The 14,979-nt window shown below is 40.6% G+C and overlaps 1 protein-coding gene across 1 annotated transcript in view; it reads right to left on the bottom strand.

Moving 5' to 3' along the window:
• Positions 1-1,516: 1,516 nt before the first annotated feature.
• WTIP (WT1 interacting protein) overlaps positions 1,517-14,979 on the bottom strand; it is an 80,647-nt gene continuing 67,184 nt past the window's right edge. Inside the window, exons 4-8 of the mRNA XM_057400206.1 lie at positions 11,543-11,605; positions 8,997-9,127; positions 7,850-7,901; positions 5,952-6,020; positions 1,517-4,161 (exon numbers count right to left, since the gene is read on the bottom strand). Of these exons, the coding sequence (XP_057256189.1) occupies positions 4,009-4,161; positions 5,952-6,020; positions 7,850-7,901; positions 8,997-9,127; positions 11,543-11,605 (468 nt within the window). The 3' untranslated portion in view covers positions 1,517-4,008. The remainder of the gene's footprint in view (positions 4,162-5,951; positions 6,021-7,849; positions 7,902-8,996; positions 9,128-11,542; positions 11,606-14,979) is intronic.

The raw sequence follows: 14,979 nt of genomic DNA on the forward strand, positions 1-14,979 counted from the left end.
AGCTGTGGGGATATTTTAGACATTAATTAGTAACACTTCCACTGGAGGACCAGAATCTTTCATGAATGCAGCTGTGATCAATTAGTATCAGTTAGGCATTTCTGTAGGCAATACAGGGGGTCTCCTGAAAATTGTTTTAGTACCCACCTAGATTAAAAAAAAACCCAAACCAATTTATATGCAACAAACTACTACAAAATCAAAGATCACTACAAAGTGTCTTTATTGAAAAAAAGCAGATTATAGCATCTAAGGTTAAATGAAACTTCTGACTTTAATATTAAATAACTTAGAATGATAGGAAGTAGCTTCTTCTTTAGATAAATAAATCTACATTTCCCAATTTTTTTCTTCAACAATCAAGGGAATCAAACACTGAAACACAAAACCACAAGTAATTCTAAAGACTAAGACAGAAGCACAATGAAAGGTTTTACAAGGATATATATATACAAAAATAGTTAAACTAATGTATATTTTCAGCATGTAAACTAGTTACATGATATACAAACTGGGAATTTATATATTTCCTACAAAATAAAAATCAATGTTGGTCCAAGTTCTTGGAAGAAAACTATATTCTTTTAAAGAAAATGAAAATATTTCTTAAATGAAAACTTAATTTAAGTCAAATTATATACTCTAGTTACGGCATTAGTTACAGGATGAATCACAAACTTTTAAACTTTTCTTGAAACACAAGAAAGCAGCTTTTGTCCCCTTTAGAGCTTTGGTTTACTTTACTATTCTGGAATTTCTGGTCTTAAAGAGCTCCTCTAACCATGTTTTTCTTTTGAAGCTCCACCTTACAAAATACATACACACACGTGCACACAAATTAAAGGAAAAGGAAAGAAACCCAAACAAACCCTCTTTGAAAGCTCAATTATCTAAGTGCATTCTTGTTTTGTTTCACCTTATTATTTTGGTTCTTTCTTTGGAATGCGTCCTCCAGTGCATGAGGGACTCTTGAATTGCCTACAACAGCTTTGTGCTGTAGAGACTTTGTAACATTCATTACCAGAATGGAAAGGTGTTGTCCTGATGCAAATGAGAACAAGTTGTTATTGTTTTAACTTTATGGAAATAGTCTGAAAAGTACAGCAAAGGCTTCTGAAGAACAATCACATCATAAAATGAACTACAGAAAGTTTACAGCTGTGTTGAACTGATTTAACATAAGAATACTCTGTAAGAAAGTCATTAAGAGAAGTTTTTACATCTACATAAATCCCCAGACAAGAGGTAAAATGTGCAGAAACTATCACTAGCACAAAAAAAAGAGTACAGCACATCATTGCTTTTATTTTTCTCTTTGATTGAAAAAAACCTAAAAAACCCAACTGGCAATTTTCACTCAAGCTTGTTTTTATACTAGAAGTTGGGAAAGCAAAGCTGTACTTTGTTATACAGTAATGGAACGCACTTGTCTATAGAAAATACTGGAATAAGAACTGCTGCTTTCTGGTTTTAAATAAATTGCTTACTCTATATTGAAGTATTGATACTTAATACAACTGAGAACTAGAAGAGACTGACAAATTAACATGTGAAATGAAATAAAATATTATTCTGTTCTACTGTACGATTGCTTTCAAAAAAGAAGAAAAGGTATGGTATGTACATGTTAGCTAGTGTGCTGTCCCTTGAAAACTATGTTGCAGTGGAAACTTAAACTTGCCACTTAATTTGGGTCCCTTAATATATGTTGTAAAGACAAGCAAGTGAAAATGCTTCAAAGATAAATGTGGTCCAAAGCAGCTTCCTTACATGGAAAAAGTATTACACTGCAGCTGATGCTAAAAACTGTTTCCTGAAGCTCTGGTATCTTCCATGTTTGTAATAATCTTAAAGAACTTAAATAGTAATACACTCCAATTTAAGGCATTTTTTCTCCTTTTTCTAGCATTTGCTGTTTGGGCAAGAGGCACACATGTACTTCCACTTCCTGCTGAGGCTGGGCTGGTGATTATGAACACACGAGGTAACATTTGCAAATGCAGAAAAAAGTGTGCATGCACCCAATGTCCTCTCTTTTGCAGACCTCTTAAACCATACGGTAGAAAAGAGGCACTAGTTGCACTGTAGTTACTAGAAAACATGTCTGTCACATTAAATATGCTAATTATAAACTGATATGTATTAATTAGAAAATGACTTTTTAAAAGAGCATCTGACTTGCCAAGGAGCATTCAGTAGGACAGGTTAATCTAGGCCAATGAAAGTTTGGCAAAAGTTCAGAAAACATACCTTTTGTTCCTTGCTAACAGAAAAAAACAAAGTTTGCAGGAACTGTCCCTGCCCCTCCCTTTCCCCCTTAAGGAAATTCCAGACTATCAAAAAGTTCTGCTAAGGGAGTTAATTATTCCACTTAGGAATTAGTGTCCATTGGACGTTCTTTGCATTTTTTGAGAGGGGCTTTCAGAAAGTCAACGGAGCATAAGGAACTAAACAGCAATGGTGTTGCCAAATAAGTCATTTTACCAGTCTGCATGCTGACTTTAACATGGGATCATTTCTGAATGAATCCATCAAAATCTCAATGTTTTGAGAACTGGCATGGAAATGTCCCAGTTTACAGATGGGGAGAATCTGGTCTGGTATTTCCACTTCCTCTGGAGCAGACTAATTTTATTTTACTGTAATTTTTGGTACAGTTGAAGACAGCAATGATGGATTTATTTAAAATTTGAATTCAGGAAGGCTGGATTAATTCTCATGAGAATGCAGGGAATTTTTTTAAACATACAGATGTGTGATTTGCATGTAAATCATCAACACATGGTAGAAAACAAACCATAAAAAAGATTCATCTAACTTCCTATATGGAAGACATATATTTCCCCAGAGCTCTGAGGTTACTGTAAAAGCTTATGCAAAACATGAAAGTGTGTACATTCTATGTACATCTAATACTTGTTGCAAAATACCAATGTTTAAATGGTCTCTCTGAATTATTTTTCTGCTAAACTGGACTTTGTTTTCCAATTAAGATAATCACCATAATCAGTTCAAAAGTACATCTAGAAAAGAACACAAAGCTGAAAATACAAAAAACACTGTCCCCTCTTTTTTTAATAATGTATCAACATACAATCATAAAGCAGTTGGTAAAAAATGGAGTCTTGTATAAAACAAGTAGCATAAATACAAGTGTACCTTTGCATAGAAAGGGGCAGCTAACCCTATTAAACAAAAAACAGCTTTGAAAGATGAATTCCTTATTAAGTGCCAAATCATCAAGCTGATACGAATGCATTTTGAAACCATGCCTACAGCTGTACACAGCAAGCAATTACAGAGTTCTGTAACTTTCTTCAACTGTTATGACCTTGCATGTACCAATCTTTTGGATATAATCCTCTGTAACGTAGTTTTTGAGAGATGCTTGCTATGTTTCTTCAACACTTCTTTGGATGACTGTGGAACCTTGTAGGACGGAAAGCTGGCCTGATTCTACTTTAGAGAATGCTATTATTTAACCCCTACTGAAAACTGTCCTTACTAAAAACACTTGTTTACTTCCTGTTGTCTACTTTTGAGAATCTAAGTTTTAAAAAATGTGAGCCTGTGTTCTCCAAGACCAGAATTCAACAAAGCTAGCTAAAATACTAGTATCTATCTTACCAAGTTTGCTGCAATATGATAAGGTGCTAACTTTTGGAAAGTACTTCAACACTCCTTACTTGGATGAAATCCCCACTGGAATAAAGTGAATAGGGAGTGCAGAGCAGCCCTTTGTACCATTGCTTTTAGAAATGCTGCCATTTACATTTACAGTTTAGTGCTGAATTATTTGTTCAAGTAGATGGTGTCTCAGTGAAAGCATCTAGATAAAAGAATGCATATGTACAAGATCAGAAAAGGACCCCTCACCTCTGATTTAAAAAATAAATAGCTGGTTTGACGGTTATTACTGGAATCTCATCTTTAAAGGAAAGGGAAGGAAAGTAATTTTTAGATATTTGTCTTCTCTTTCAAACAGCTTATTGGTAATGGAAATGTCTTTCAGAGTTCTGTGACATGCATCGGATAGCTCGGAGGTGGATGTGATGGCAGTTTAATATTAAGGCGCCTGATATGACAGCCATGGCAGAGCAAGTGGCCCTCTAATGGGTAACAACGATGGCCTTCCTCATCATTGAGCTGCAAGCCGCAATCCTAGAAGAAACATATACATCTCATGTTACTGAGTGATTCACGTGTCATCGCACAACAATGTTGATCTACCCAGCCTCTGAAGCCAGCAACCTCAAGAATTTTCTGCAGGTGGACTGTGACTATCTCATATTAAGCAAAATGACATTGCTGAAATCAAACGGGACAGTCTATAATGGTATGCAGCATTTTTTTTGCTGTTGTTTTCCATTCTGGTCTCTTATCTAAAAAATGTTGATGCAAATCAAACTAAAAAAAAACCCCAACCCAAACCAGGCCAAGGACTGACCCTGACACATACAATCTGGAAGAGGTTAGGAATGAGAAGGAGCCAACTCTACAACAAGGCAGCAAGAAATGGGGGAGCACAAGTGGACAAAATGGGTGAAAAAGCAGTGGAGGAACAGAGATAAAAAGAAGAATAACAAACAATGATCCTGCCGGCTGTTATGCATGCTGCAATAGAGACAATCCTGGTTTTCAGTTGTCCTCATTATTATTTGGGCATATAGGTCATTTTAGTATTGAAAACTGATGCAAAGTTTTTAATTGGACACATGCAGTTTTAGAATGGGGGCCTACTGATCTATAACCCTACTTAAACTTCTCAGCATAACTTAAGTGATTACACAAGAAAGAGATCGTAGAGAAAAGCAGCAAGGTTTCATCACTGCCCACTGACCTTTGCAAGGCCACCAGTAATGATGACTTTAACAGTATTTCAGAAGTGGCTGGTCAGAGACTGCAGAAGTCTCCATGTGAATACCTCAACATACTGGCACTACCTTTTCTAGCATGATTCCAGGACAGCAGCGACCCAGAATGTAGTTTGAGAGCCTGATTTGAGACCATGAGGCAGTAACTTACCCGTGTTAACACACAGCTAACCCCTGACTTCTGTACATAAATGCAATCTGCCATTTTGGGCAGATGTGCAGGCAGCTTGATTTGCCTCAAACTGGAAGGAGAATGGGTAAATGAATAATGAAACAGAACAGAAAATAAACCCCCATTGGGACATTCTAACATAAAGTCAATAGCCTGAGAGAGAAGGGGAGGGAGCTGTCATTTTAGGTGAAGCCTGCACAAAGCACTAGATGGGGGAAGAAGGAGGAGGTAAGTACAGCTCTCCAAAATAGTGCAATTTCCTGTGCCAATTTCTTGTTAAAATTTAATAGAAAAAAGGATGAAGTACCAGGTATCTCTGTTGGAAGGAGAGAGCCAAGTGGAAGGGGTCTTCCTTACACCTATGTTCATATACTTTTCAAGATACTCCAAATTCTGTTATTTTCTCCCTCAATCAGAAGTCTCTTTGTAAAACTTTTTTTTGGTGCAAAAATGCATGGAAGATAATATTGCTGCATTTCTGCCTCTGGTGCTAAGACAGGTAGGATCTGTGTCGATCTTTTGGGTTGATTCCAAATTAAACAGTTTGTTTCCCTCCTCATGCCTCTGGATGCACAGCTAGGACTGAACTCAGCTCTTCTCTCCAAAGCAAGAGCACTAATCCCACAACCTAATCTGCCCCAGCAGAAGTCTAAATTTTCTGCACAAAAAAGAAACTACTGCCCAAAAAGCAATACAGTGCTATCCCTATTATTTTCTACTAAACCAAAACATGGTACTGGGGATGGCAGCACCACTTGCAGACCAGCTAGCACTCATGCCTCCCTCCAGGAGCCACAGGGCAGAGCCCTACCTGCCCAAGTGCACCCTGGGGTGCGAGTCAGGCACCTACCAAGAGGCTGCTAGGTATCAGCAAAGCCTTGCCGTGGGTTGGGCCAAACGCTTACCTCGCAGTGATAGCACTCCACATGGTAGTCTTTGTCCATTGACACCACCCGAATGGTCTCCTCAGAGCCCTATTGCAGAAGCAGAAAGAAGGTAAGAGGGGGCTTGTAAGTGGTGTTTCCTCCATCTTCTCCCAGTGCCCAATCTTTTGCTTTGCAGAGCTGCGTCCCTGGGGGATCCCTCCTCCTTTGCAGAGCAGGGCTCTGTGACCACTGGAGGTCTTGTCCCTGGTGCACCCCTGGTTTTCATGTAAGGAGCAGCATGCGTGTCTGACATATCTAAGCTGTAGAAGTCATTTGGGAAGTGTAGCCAATACTTTATCCTCAAGGGAGAAACTAGTCTTGAAATTAAATAATTTTCCAAGGGCACTCAGGTTCTGAATGAATTACCAGCCAAAACCTATGATATGCTGACTAGGTAACTTTTCTTTGTGGACATCCTGGCCTGAGTTTTCCAGGACTTGTATTCCCCTCAAACCATCTGCTGCACAGCTATTTTGCACATGCACATGTCACTGTATGTACCCCACAGGGAGCTACATACCAGTCCAGCAGGTAATTATGTGCATCAGCCAAAACCTCAGCATGAGAGTGGATATGGTGGAGTTGTGTAATTCCTGGCTGAGCCACAGGCCCTGCAAAGCAGCCTATACCCTTCTTGTAACCTCACAGACTCCCTGATCTGCTCTGAAGCCAGAGCTCATTAAATCTCTTGCCTTTCATTGTTTCCAGTTCTAGGTGTGGTTTAAAGCATCAGATATGACGTAGACTATGTCTGAGAGAAGCTACGGGCAAGTTAGTACCTGCACTGCTAGACTTGAACTACCTAAGAAACCTCCATGGGAAAGAATGTGGAGTCTACCCTGCTAGCCATCCCATGAGTCAGCAGTAGCACTGCTTTTTCTTTCCCCCCTTTATTTTTTTTATTTTTAACTCATTTTGTAAGACACAAATCCAGTGAAATTTACAGAGGGGTTTTCTCCTGACATCCCATCACCAGAACAAGCAGTTCTGGCTCAGCCTTTATGAGGTTTTTAATTATGTGAGACCTGCCCATGTAACAGAAATAATAATGACAAATGAGACTAACATACAGAGTGATGGAGTTGGGCATGCTGAGAAGCTCTAGTGCCAGGCATAGCAGCTTATAGGATGCAAGCTCTGGCTCTATAAACTTGACAAGAGGAAAAAGAGGGAGGTGCTAAGGCCCCTGCTTACAAGTGATCTGGTCAGTGACCTCAGCAATGGGTCCTGCACCCTGAGAGTCTGAGGGACCACCACTGCAGGCAGGCAGAAAAGGGCTGTCTTAATGAAGAAGTCTTATCATGCTAACTATCCTGTCAGGATAGGCTTAGGTTGCAAGCATTATCTTCACCTGGCTTCCCTCTCAGCCAACTTTTCTGCTGCCTTCTCAACCCTTGTAAGCACTTTTATTTCATTGCCACCACAGGACAAGAGACTCTGTGGCCTTCTCACAGGGTCAGGGTAAACCCTCAGCTGCCTTTTCAAGTTTGAGCATCTTAACAGATCCACATCAGAAATGCAGATGCAGCAGACAAGGAAAATTGCTACTTGAGCTAATAGGAGATTCTAAAAATAAGCAAGGCTTCTTGGGTTGTTCTTGGAGGCCCAGTCAGAGCTTTCAATTAAATGAGATTTATAACAGCATAATTAAGAGCTGGAAAGCACCCTAAAGATACAAAGTGCTAAGCTGCATAAGTAGTATGACTATTACAACCTCTGTGAATGTTTGGGAGTGACATTACTCTGAACTGTATTTAATTTAGTATCTGACAGTATAGATTCTGGGAGAAGGAAGAAAAGCATCAAATGTGTTTTTAGAAAGTGTTCATATGCCAACAGCTGTTTTCTCTAAAGAATCGATGCATGCTAACATGTACCTGTGCTGGGAGGATCGGCTGGTTACAGGAAGCGCATTTTGGTGCAAAAACCCTAGGGTGCAAGAAGAAAGTGTTCAAATCACATTTAAAGCTTCTTCAAAAAGTACAACCAAAAGACCTATTCTAATCATGCCTTATTTTTAGAAAAATGGAGATCCACAGGATTCAAAACTACTCTAAGTGTTTGACGATACTCAGGGGAAAAGGAGACCAATGCTAGTCCAGCTTTATTGTTTAGCTCTTCCTGACCGCTAGGCATAGTGAACCCAGCCCTCTTCCCACATATGCCATTTCTTTTACCTACCTTTACTCAAAATCATTCAAATTCTTCCAGAGATTCACTGCTTTGACTGCAAAGCAGCTCCTGACTTGGGGATTGTCACTGATGCCAGGGAGACATAACTATGCTAAATAGAAGAGGGGCTGCTCGTGGCTAGGTTCTACTTAAACCAAACACATCAACTGGTCTTACTGTCTACAGCTGCATTTTATGACAGCAACTGGACCAACACTCACTCTATCCTTGAAACAGTCACATTGGTACCAATAGAGTTGAGTACCCTTGCAGCATAAGCTGAGTTACTGGTTGACTGGAGCTAACAGCACATTACCTTTCAGCAGGAGAAAGGAGTCCAAATGCCATCACTTAAACCACAAACTTTCTGTCAGGTGAGGCCGTAATCATTCTAACACTAGCTGCTAATTACATGTCTACTGTCCAGTCTAAACTAACCTGATTTACACTCACCAGTGTCATGCACTACCAGAAAGTCAATTCTTAGAAACAGCCAGTAAAAACTTAACATCACTTGCAGAATTAGACTGATCTAATAAATACTGAAAGTCCTAAAAGAAGTAGAGAAACAGCCACCAGAAAAGTACATCCTCTGACATTTTCAACCTCACTTGGCGACTGTATGTTGCGCGGGGCCCAGGAAGTGACCTTTTATATAACTTTAAAAAGCTCTACAAATGCCAACATGTGAGAGCAGCATTTAGACATCTGAGCAAACAGGAATGACCCTTTTTATCTACAACTTGCATAGGCTTATAATTATAAGGTTTATAAGGCTTATACAGGCATATAACTATACCAATAATTTAACTACTATAATTTTACTAAGCATCAATGGATTTGCATACTTACGTATGGTAATCTTTCACGCAGTAAATATTGTTCTCCACATCTACAGTGAAAGGGACTCCATCCAAACACTCGTTACACACTACGCAGCGGAAGCAGCCAGGATGGTATGACTTTCCAAGGGCCTGTAAGATCTTAAGAGGTGGCAAACAGCAAAATAAGTAGATGCCTGATTACATGAGATCCAACCCTCATATACCGCTGTGTCCGATTCTTAATAACGACAGTGAGAAAAGCTCTTCAGGATGAAATTACCACTCCACAGATCTGTCAGCAGGAGGCTTTTAAAACAATCAACTTGCTTATTTCAGTGGGTTTCAGTTGGCTCCCAATAAAGAGAGCTAACTGTGAAAATCAGTCTAACACCCATCAGCCGTAGCTCTGCAGGGCCAGTACTGCCAACAGAAATTAAAAACAACTTCAGAGACCACTTCTTGGAAAATCTGTGGCAGCCAAACACAAGTTAATGGGATACAGAGTTAATTTACAAAACTCAACAGGCTCTAACAGACAGAATCCACACCAGTCATTACTCAAACTTTAAAATACCAAACCAATCAAATAACTAGGTGTCCCTTCATTAATTAAGGATGCAAATTCACCAGTTACTGACTGATTATCACTCAGTCATAGGGGCCCATAAGTTTCTGTTAAAATTCCATCTGTTTCCATGTGTATGGATACAGATCCATCCATCTGCCCCGGCTTTTCCCATGCTGACCTTCCCTACTTCATTTTAAAGGTTTCAAGCGAAGGGCTTGACACAGTCAGTCTCAGTTACACCACCACAGAACAGATCCCCACCCTCCTGATATCCCTGTCTGTTACCCTCACTGTGGCACTGGGACATCAAGGAGGAAGCACCAAGCCCATGAACAATCCTTTGGGAAGAGTGAGACATGGTATCATCTTCAGGCAGCTCTCAACAGGTTACAGCACCAACTGCGTACATTTCAGGTGTAAGAAGTACCTTTGGAAGGTAATTTCAAAAAGTATCTGCTAGCAGCAGTGCTCAGCTGGGAGCTGCTAATAAACTGGAGATGAAGATCTCCACGTGCCAATCTCCATGGCCCTGTAGATGATTCTATGAATAATGATCAAATCAACAGGAAATAAGAAGTGCCACATAGGAAAAATGTGCAAAGTCAACTGAATTTAACCTTCACTCTCCCCCTTCTAATGAAGGCCTATAATTCAGTTTTGGTTTGCAAGCCTGTTACTAGCCAGAAACAACTCACCCGTGTGTGTTGTGAATGAGGCAGATATGCAACACACACATGCCATAGCCTGGCATAGTTGGCAGCCACCCCTCTGCACAGAGCAACTCCTAATTCAACTGCACTTTCAGCCTTGAACAGCTTCAGGTATGCTCAGGGCTGTTGTGCAGCTCCCTGCTCCTCAGCTGCACATGGTCACCACTGCTGTGCAGTCATTTTTATTGTATGTGCACTCTTACGGAGCAGCACCAAGGAATCAACCAGACAAGACTGCTTAATTCCTGGAGCTCCGAGAGCTGTTTCCTTTTGTCAGAGCACACTTCCAGATGGGAGAAGGGCAGACAGGTACCTGCCAAGCTTCCAGCTACAGAGCTCCACCAATTATGGACTCTTGCCTGGGATTCTGCCATTAAGGGCCAGCGCAAAGCATGCAAGTCAGGATACCCCTCCCAGCATGACAGAACTCTAGAAATTTGCTCTTGGGCTAAAATAAACAATATCCTTGTCCAACCAGTGGTGCCAGGATACGAGCCAAAATCCTTGTTAGTTACGTCTCAGTTCCAGCTCGTACCGAACCTCTGTGTGTGCATCGCAATAGCTATTTCCATTAGGCACACTGAGGTTCATGTACCTTTTAAAGAAAGAGGAAAACAGATATACTACATGATCTGCACTACTTTAGTGTGGAAGCCACTTCATTTTGTTTGGGAATTTCTCATTAGGATGAACAGACTTGATTCTTCCTACTTTCACCTACTGAAATAAATGATGCCAGCAGTATCTGGCCCAACCCATAGTGCTTTGATTCTGACTGCTGTGTCCCTACAAATCCCAGGGCAAAATGCATTTTAACTGACATGGAGCAATTGGCAGAAGGTAAATAAAGTAAGTAACATATCAGGAAACAACCTCAGGACTACTGATACTGTCTCCTCTCTAGCCCGGTTTCCCTTCACCTGACCAAGCTCTTGCTATTCTACTGTCTTACAGAGCACACCCTATTTTCCTTTACCATGTTCTCATACAAAGCTGTGCTGTATTTTCCCTCCGTCGTATTAAAATTCCATTTATCTTTTTGTTCTTAAACTGGCATGTGGCAGAACAACAGCTTTCCATGATCTCAGCTAGAAAAGAAGACCAACTTACTGTACTTTAAAAGTAATAGAGCATAAAGGTATTTCTGTTTATTTACTGCCTAAGTTTCAAATGATAGTTGAAAGTGGTGAGGACACAATGACAGTCTGACTAGTGAAAAGCACAATGTCTCACAGTGCAGGGCCTGAAGTACATGAACAGCAAGCTGCTCCACGGTTAGGGATTTAGGTCTCTTACCATTTCCATTATGAGGTGTCCACAAACAAAGCACTTGTCCGCTGTTTGCTGAAAACCTGAATACTATTCAAACGACAGAAAAGAGAGGATTATTAGTAGCCACTCCTCTAGCTGCAGAAATACCTTTTAAGTGAGCGCTATGCTATTTTCCAGCCTGTGCTATCTATATGGCAACAAACTTATACAATAGGTTTGGGACATAGTAGAAGCCTTTGTTTTGCTCTTGCAGCATGCTCAGATACCAGCTTGGCTTTCCCCTGCAAGGTTTCCATTGAGATTTTCAAAGCAGCAATATTATTTTAAAGTTTGATTTTTATTTTGGAAGCCTAATTGTCAAGTTTGGTGTGTTAGAACTCACTTGACTTAACTCTTTTGGTTGATACTATTGGGTAAGTAAATAACACAGGACTTCCCTCTCAACTCCTGTTCAAATTAGTGAACAGATGTTTATTGATCTCAGATACCGACCTATATTTCACTCTTACATGCAGGCTAGAAAAATGAATGCAGGCCCAAGGAGGATTTAGCTGTCTCATGGATACCAGGCATTTCATCCAGGGAAGAATCTAAAAGTCCAATCATAGGAGCTCGGGCTCCCTGCACAATGTGAACAGTGAGGTACCTCAGAAAGACGATACAAACCCCATCCACCTGCCTATGCTCCAGCCTTCAGTGGGAAATGGGAAGGCTGGGCATGCCTGGCAGCAGAGCCCTCTCGGGTTCAAATGCCAGGGGCACAGCAGCAGGGAGTCGGCCTACCTGGGACCAAAGCTCTATGTTCCCTGCCTCAGTCATTTTGACCTTAACTTGTATTTGCGTCCCCAAAGCAGATCCTTTTTCAGATGCCAAAGTCTGTCTTTAGCCTTGCGTTTAGAAGCGTACAAAAAATACCAAGGTTATCAGGCCAGACAACTGGTGTACCAAACAACCGCCCTACAGGCAAGAGGAACTCCAGCCGTGTAATTCTGAAACTGGTATTTGCGGTGGCTGAACTGTACCCTCAGCCACTGCAGTCCCATATAAGCAAAGTGGTGCTCACTCTTTCCTGACAGAGGGAAGGGGTGCCCAGTTATTTGTATGGTACTGTAGAGTGATGCTTATTTCAGCAATTAAGGTTGTAGCAAAGCTCACCTGAAATGTACTTCAGTTGCACAAGATAAAAGAGGGGGAATGGGGAGAATGACTGTAAGCTGGACTCTACTCCCAGAGCACAGGTTAACTGGCTCATGCATCTAACGCATCTTCAGAGCCTCATCCCAACAGAGCTTAGGGCTTGCTCCATCGCCCCTTGATTTAGTGCAGATTAACTGTCCTCTCACTTCACAAGCAAGTGGTTCCTGCCTAGAGCTGCCATATGTTTTCCTTTCTATTGGTGTTAGAGGATCACATACTATTTCCAATCAATACACTGGAGACAAAACTATTGTTGCTATGCAACAGAGTAATTATAAAGGAAAAGGTCTCGCAGACTCTCTGACGAGCCCAGAAAGTCAGTACACGACAGTATGGAAGCTGTCACAGCTCCAGATTTACTCCACACTGAGTAACACATTTTATGTAATCCTAAGAAACTGAAACTTCATGGAAAGAGACTTGGGTGCTCAGGAACAAATACAGAGTCAGACAGTCCTAGCTGGCTATTACTACAAGATACCGGTTTGCCTTTTTCTTAGAGATGCAGAACAAAAGGCTTCACTGATTGGGATGCTTCTTGGCTGCACTGTATCTGAGTAACCATCTGGCTAGACTATTTCCTAAGGTTGCAAACTCGAGGGTTACTGGAAACAGGTGGGTAGGTCCAAGTGGCGCAGACAGCAGAAGATTAACAATAGTACAAACCCAGCTAATTCTAAAATCCTGCTGGAATGAATTTACCCGCTCCATCTGGCTGTCATTTGATAAGGAATGCAAAGGAGCATTTATCCAGCTATTGATTAAGAGGGAACATTACTCCCCTGGAACAGAGTGGTACAGTGGTCAGAATAATGTCATTTATTGCTAACTAGATTGTCATAAATTAGACCGTTTGTCAGAAAGAAAGGTTTTGCTGACACAAAATCACTCTTTATATGACTAACCCTATTAAATTAAAACCATGATTTGTTTTTAACAAGAGAATTATTATTTGTCAAACACAACCAGAACTGGATTACCCAATTAAGACTTTGCAAAAGGGCAGTAAGTCTAATAGCAGTGATAACATATTTCATGGGTTTGGGGAACTGTCCTTTACCACTACACTCTCTTCTGATCACAGTCTTGATCCCAGACAAACAGTGAGATCAGAGTTTTGGATTCATCTCTGCTTGTGTTTTAAATCTACTTGGCCTGGAACAGAGAAAACAGCCTCAGATCCCTGCAGCAGTTTCCTACATGATGGTAATAATGTGAAGACTGGTGTTTAAATGTAAATAATAAATAATTTTCTCTGCTTGTCAACTTCTGCTTTGCAGTGTTTGTTCTTAACTTGGAGACTTCAAACAGGGCTCTTGTGCTAAGTTTTCAATTTTAGAAGCAGAGCTTACCAATGAAGTCTTAAAATACTAATTAAAATTGGCAACCTCTGTCTTTGAAGCATTTTATTATTATTGACCTTCAGAAATCCTGCGTGTGCAATGAGAAGTTGTTACTTGCTCCAGACTGCAGACAAGGCAGAATGGCCTCTTTATTATCTCTCAGCACACCCAAGAGCTTCCCCAGTGGTCGATGCCCAATGTGGCTGGGTGGAAGAAGCACTGGTCCCCCAGAACTAACTAGGTAACTGCAAGAGAAGAGGAGGTTATGCTCTACAGACTTGTAGCCTCTTTTATTACTGACACAGTTGGAGTGGGGAAAATGAGCTTTTGCACACACCAGCCCCCCCTCACAACCTGGAGACGTGAAAAACAAATTGAAGTGAACAGTGAAGTAATACGGGCTGATAGGCAAGAGCCTTGTGGAGAAGCCGCCAACTCACAGCTATGCTTCCTGTGCACAGGGTATTTTATATTGCAGTTTTGTTTGGGATGTAAGCAGTTCTGGGCTCATTTCTAGACTTACTCTATGAGGTTTTGTACGTGCCAGGCTTTTTGGGGGGGCTTTTTTCTTTTTTTTTTTTTTTTATTTTGTTGGCAGACCAGTACAATGACGTAAATACAAACCAGTCTCCAACTAGACAGAAATGTCCAGAAGTCTACAGACAGTCTGTACCCAGGACACATAAGAAGCTTAATTTTCAACTTTCCCAAATATTCATTATAGATACTCACTAAGTATATATAAAAACTTTGAAAGAAGTTGCTATTAAAAGAACACCTCTAAGATTCAAAGATGAAAATTAACTATTACCCTCTACTCTCGCTTCTGTGACTTAGAAATAAGATGCTAGTTACCATGATGCAAAGAAAACAAGTGTATCTTGAAGAGTTGGCATGGTATTTTTCCTGATTTCTTAGTTT

The sequence above is a fragment of the Pezoporus wallicus genome, unplaced genomic scaffold (assembly GCF_028554395.1).
Source record: "Pezoporus wallicus isolate ANWC-B61680 ecotype Strahan unplaced genomic scaffold, APGP_CSIRO_Pwel_v1 contig_447, whole genome shotgun sequence".
In the NCBI taxonomy this organism is placed as follows: domain Eukaryota; kingdom Metazoa; phylum Chordata; class Aves; order Psittaciformes; family Psittacidae; genus Pezoporus; species Pezoporus wallicus.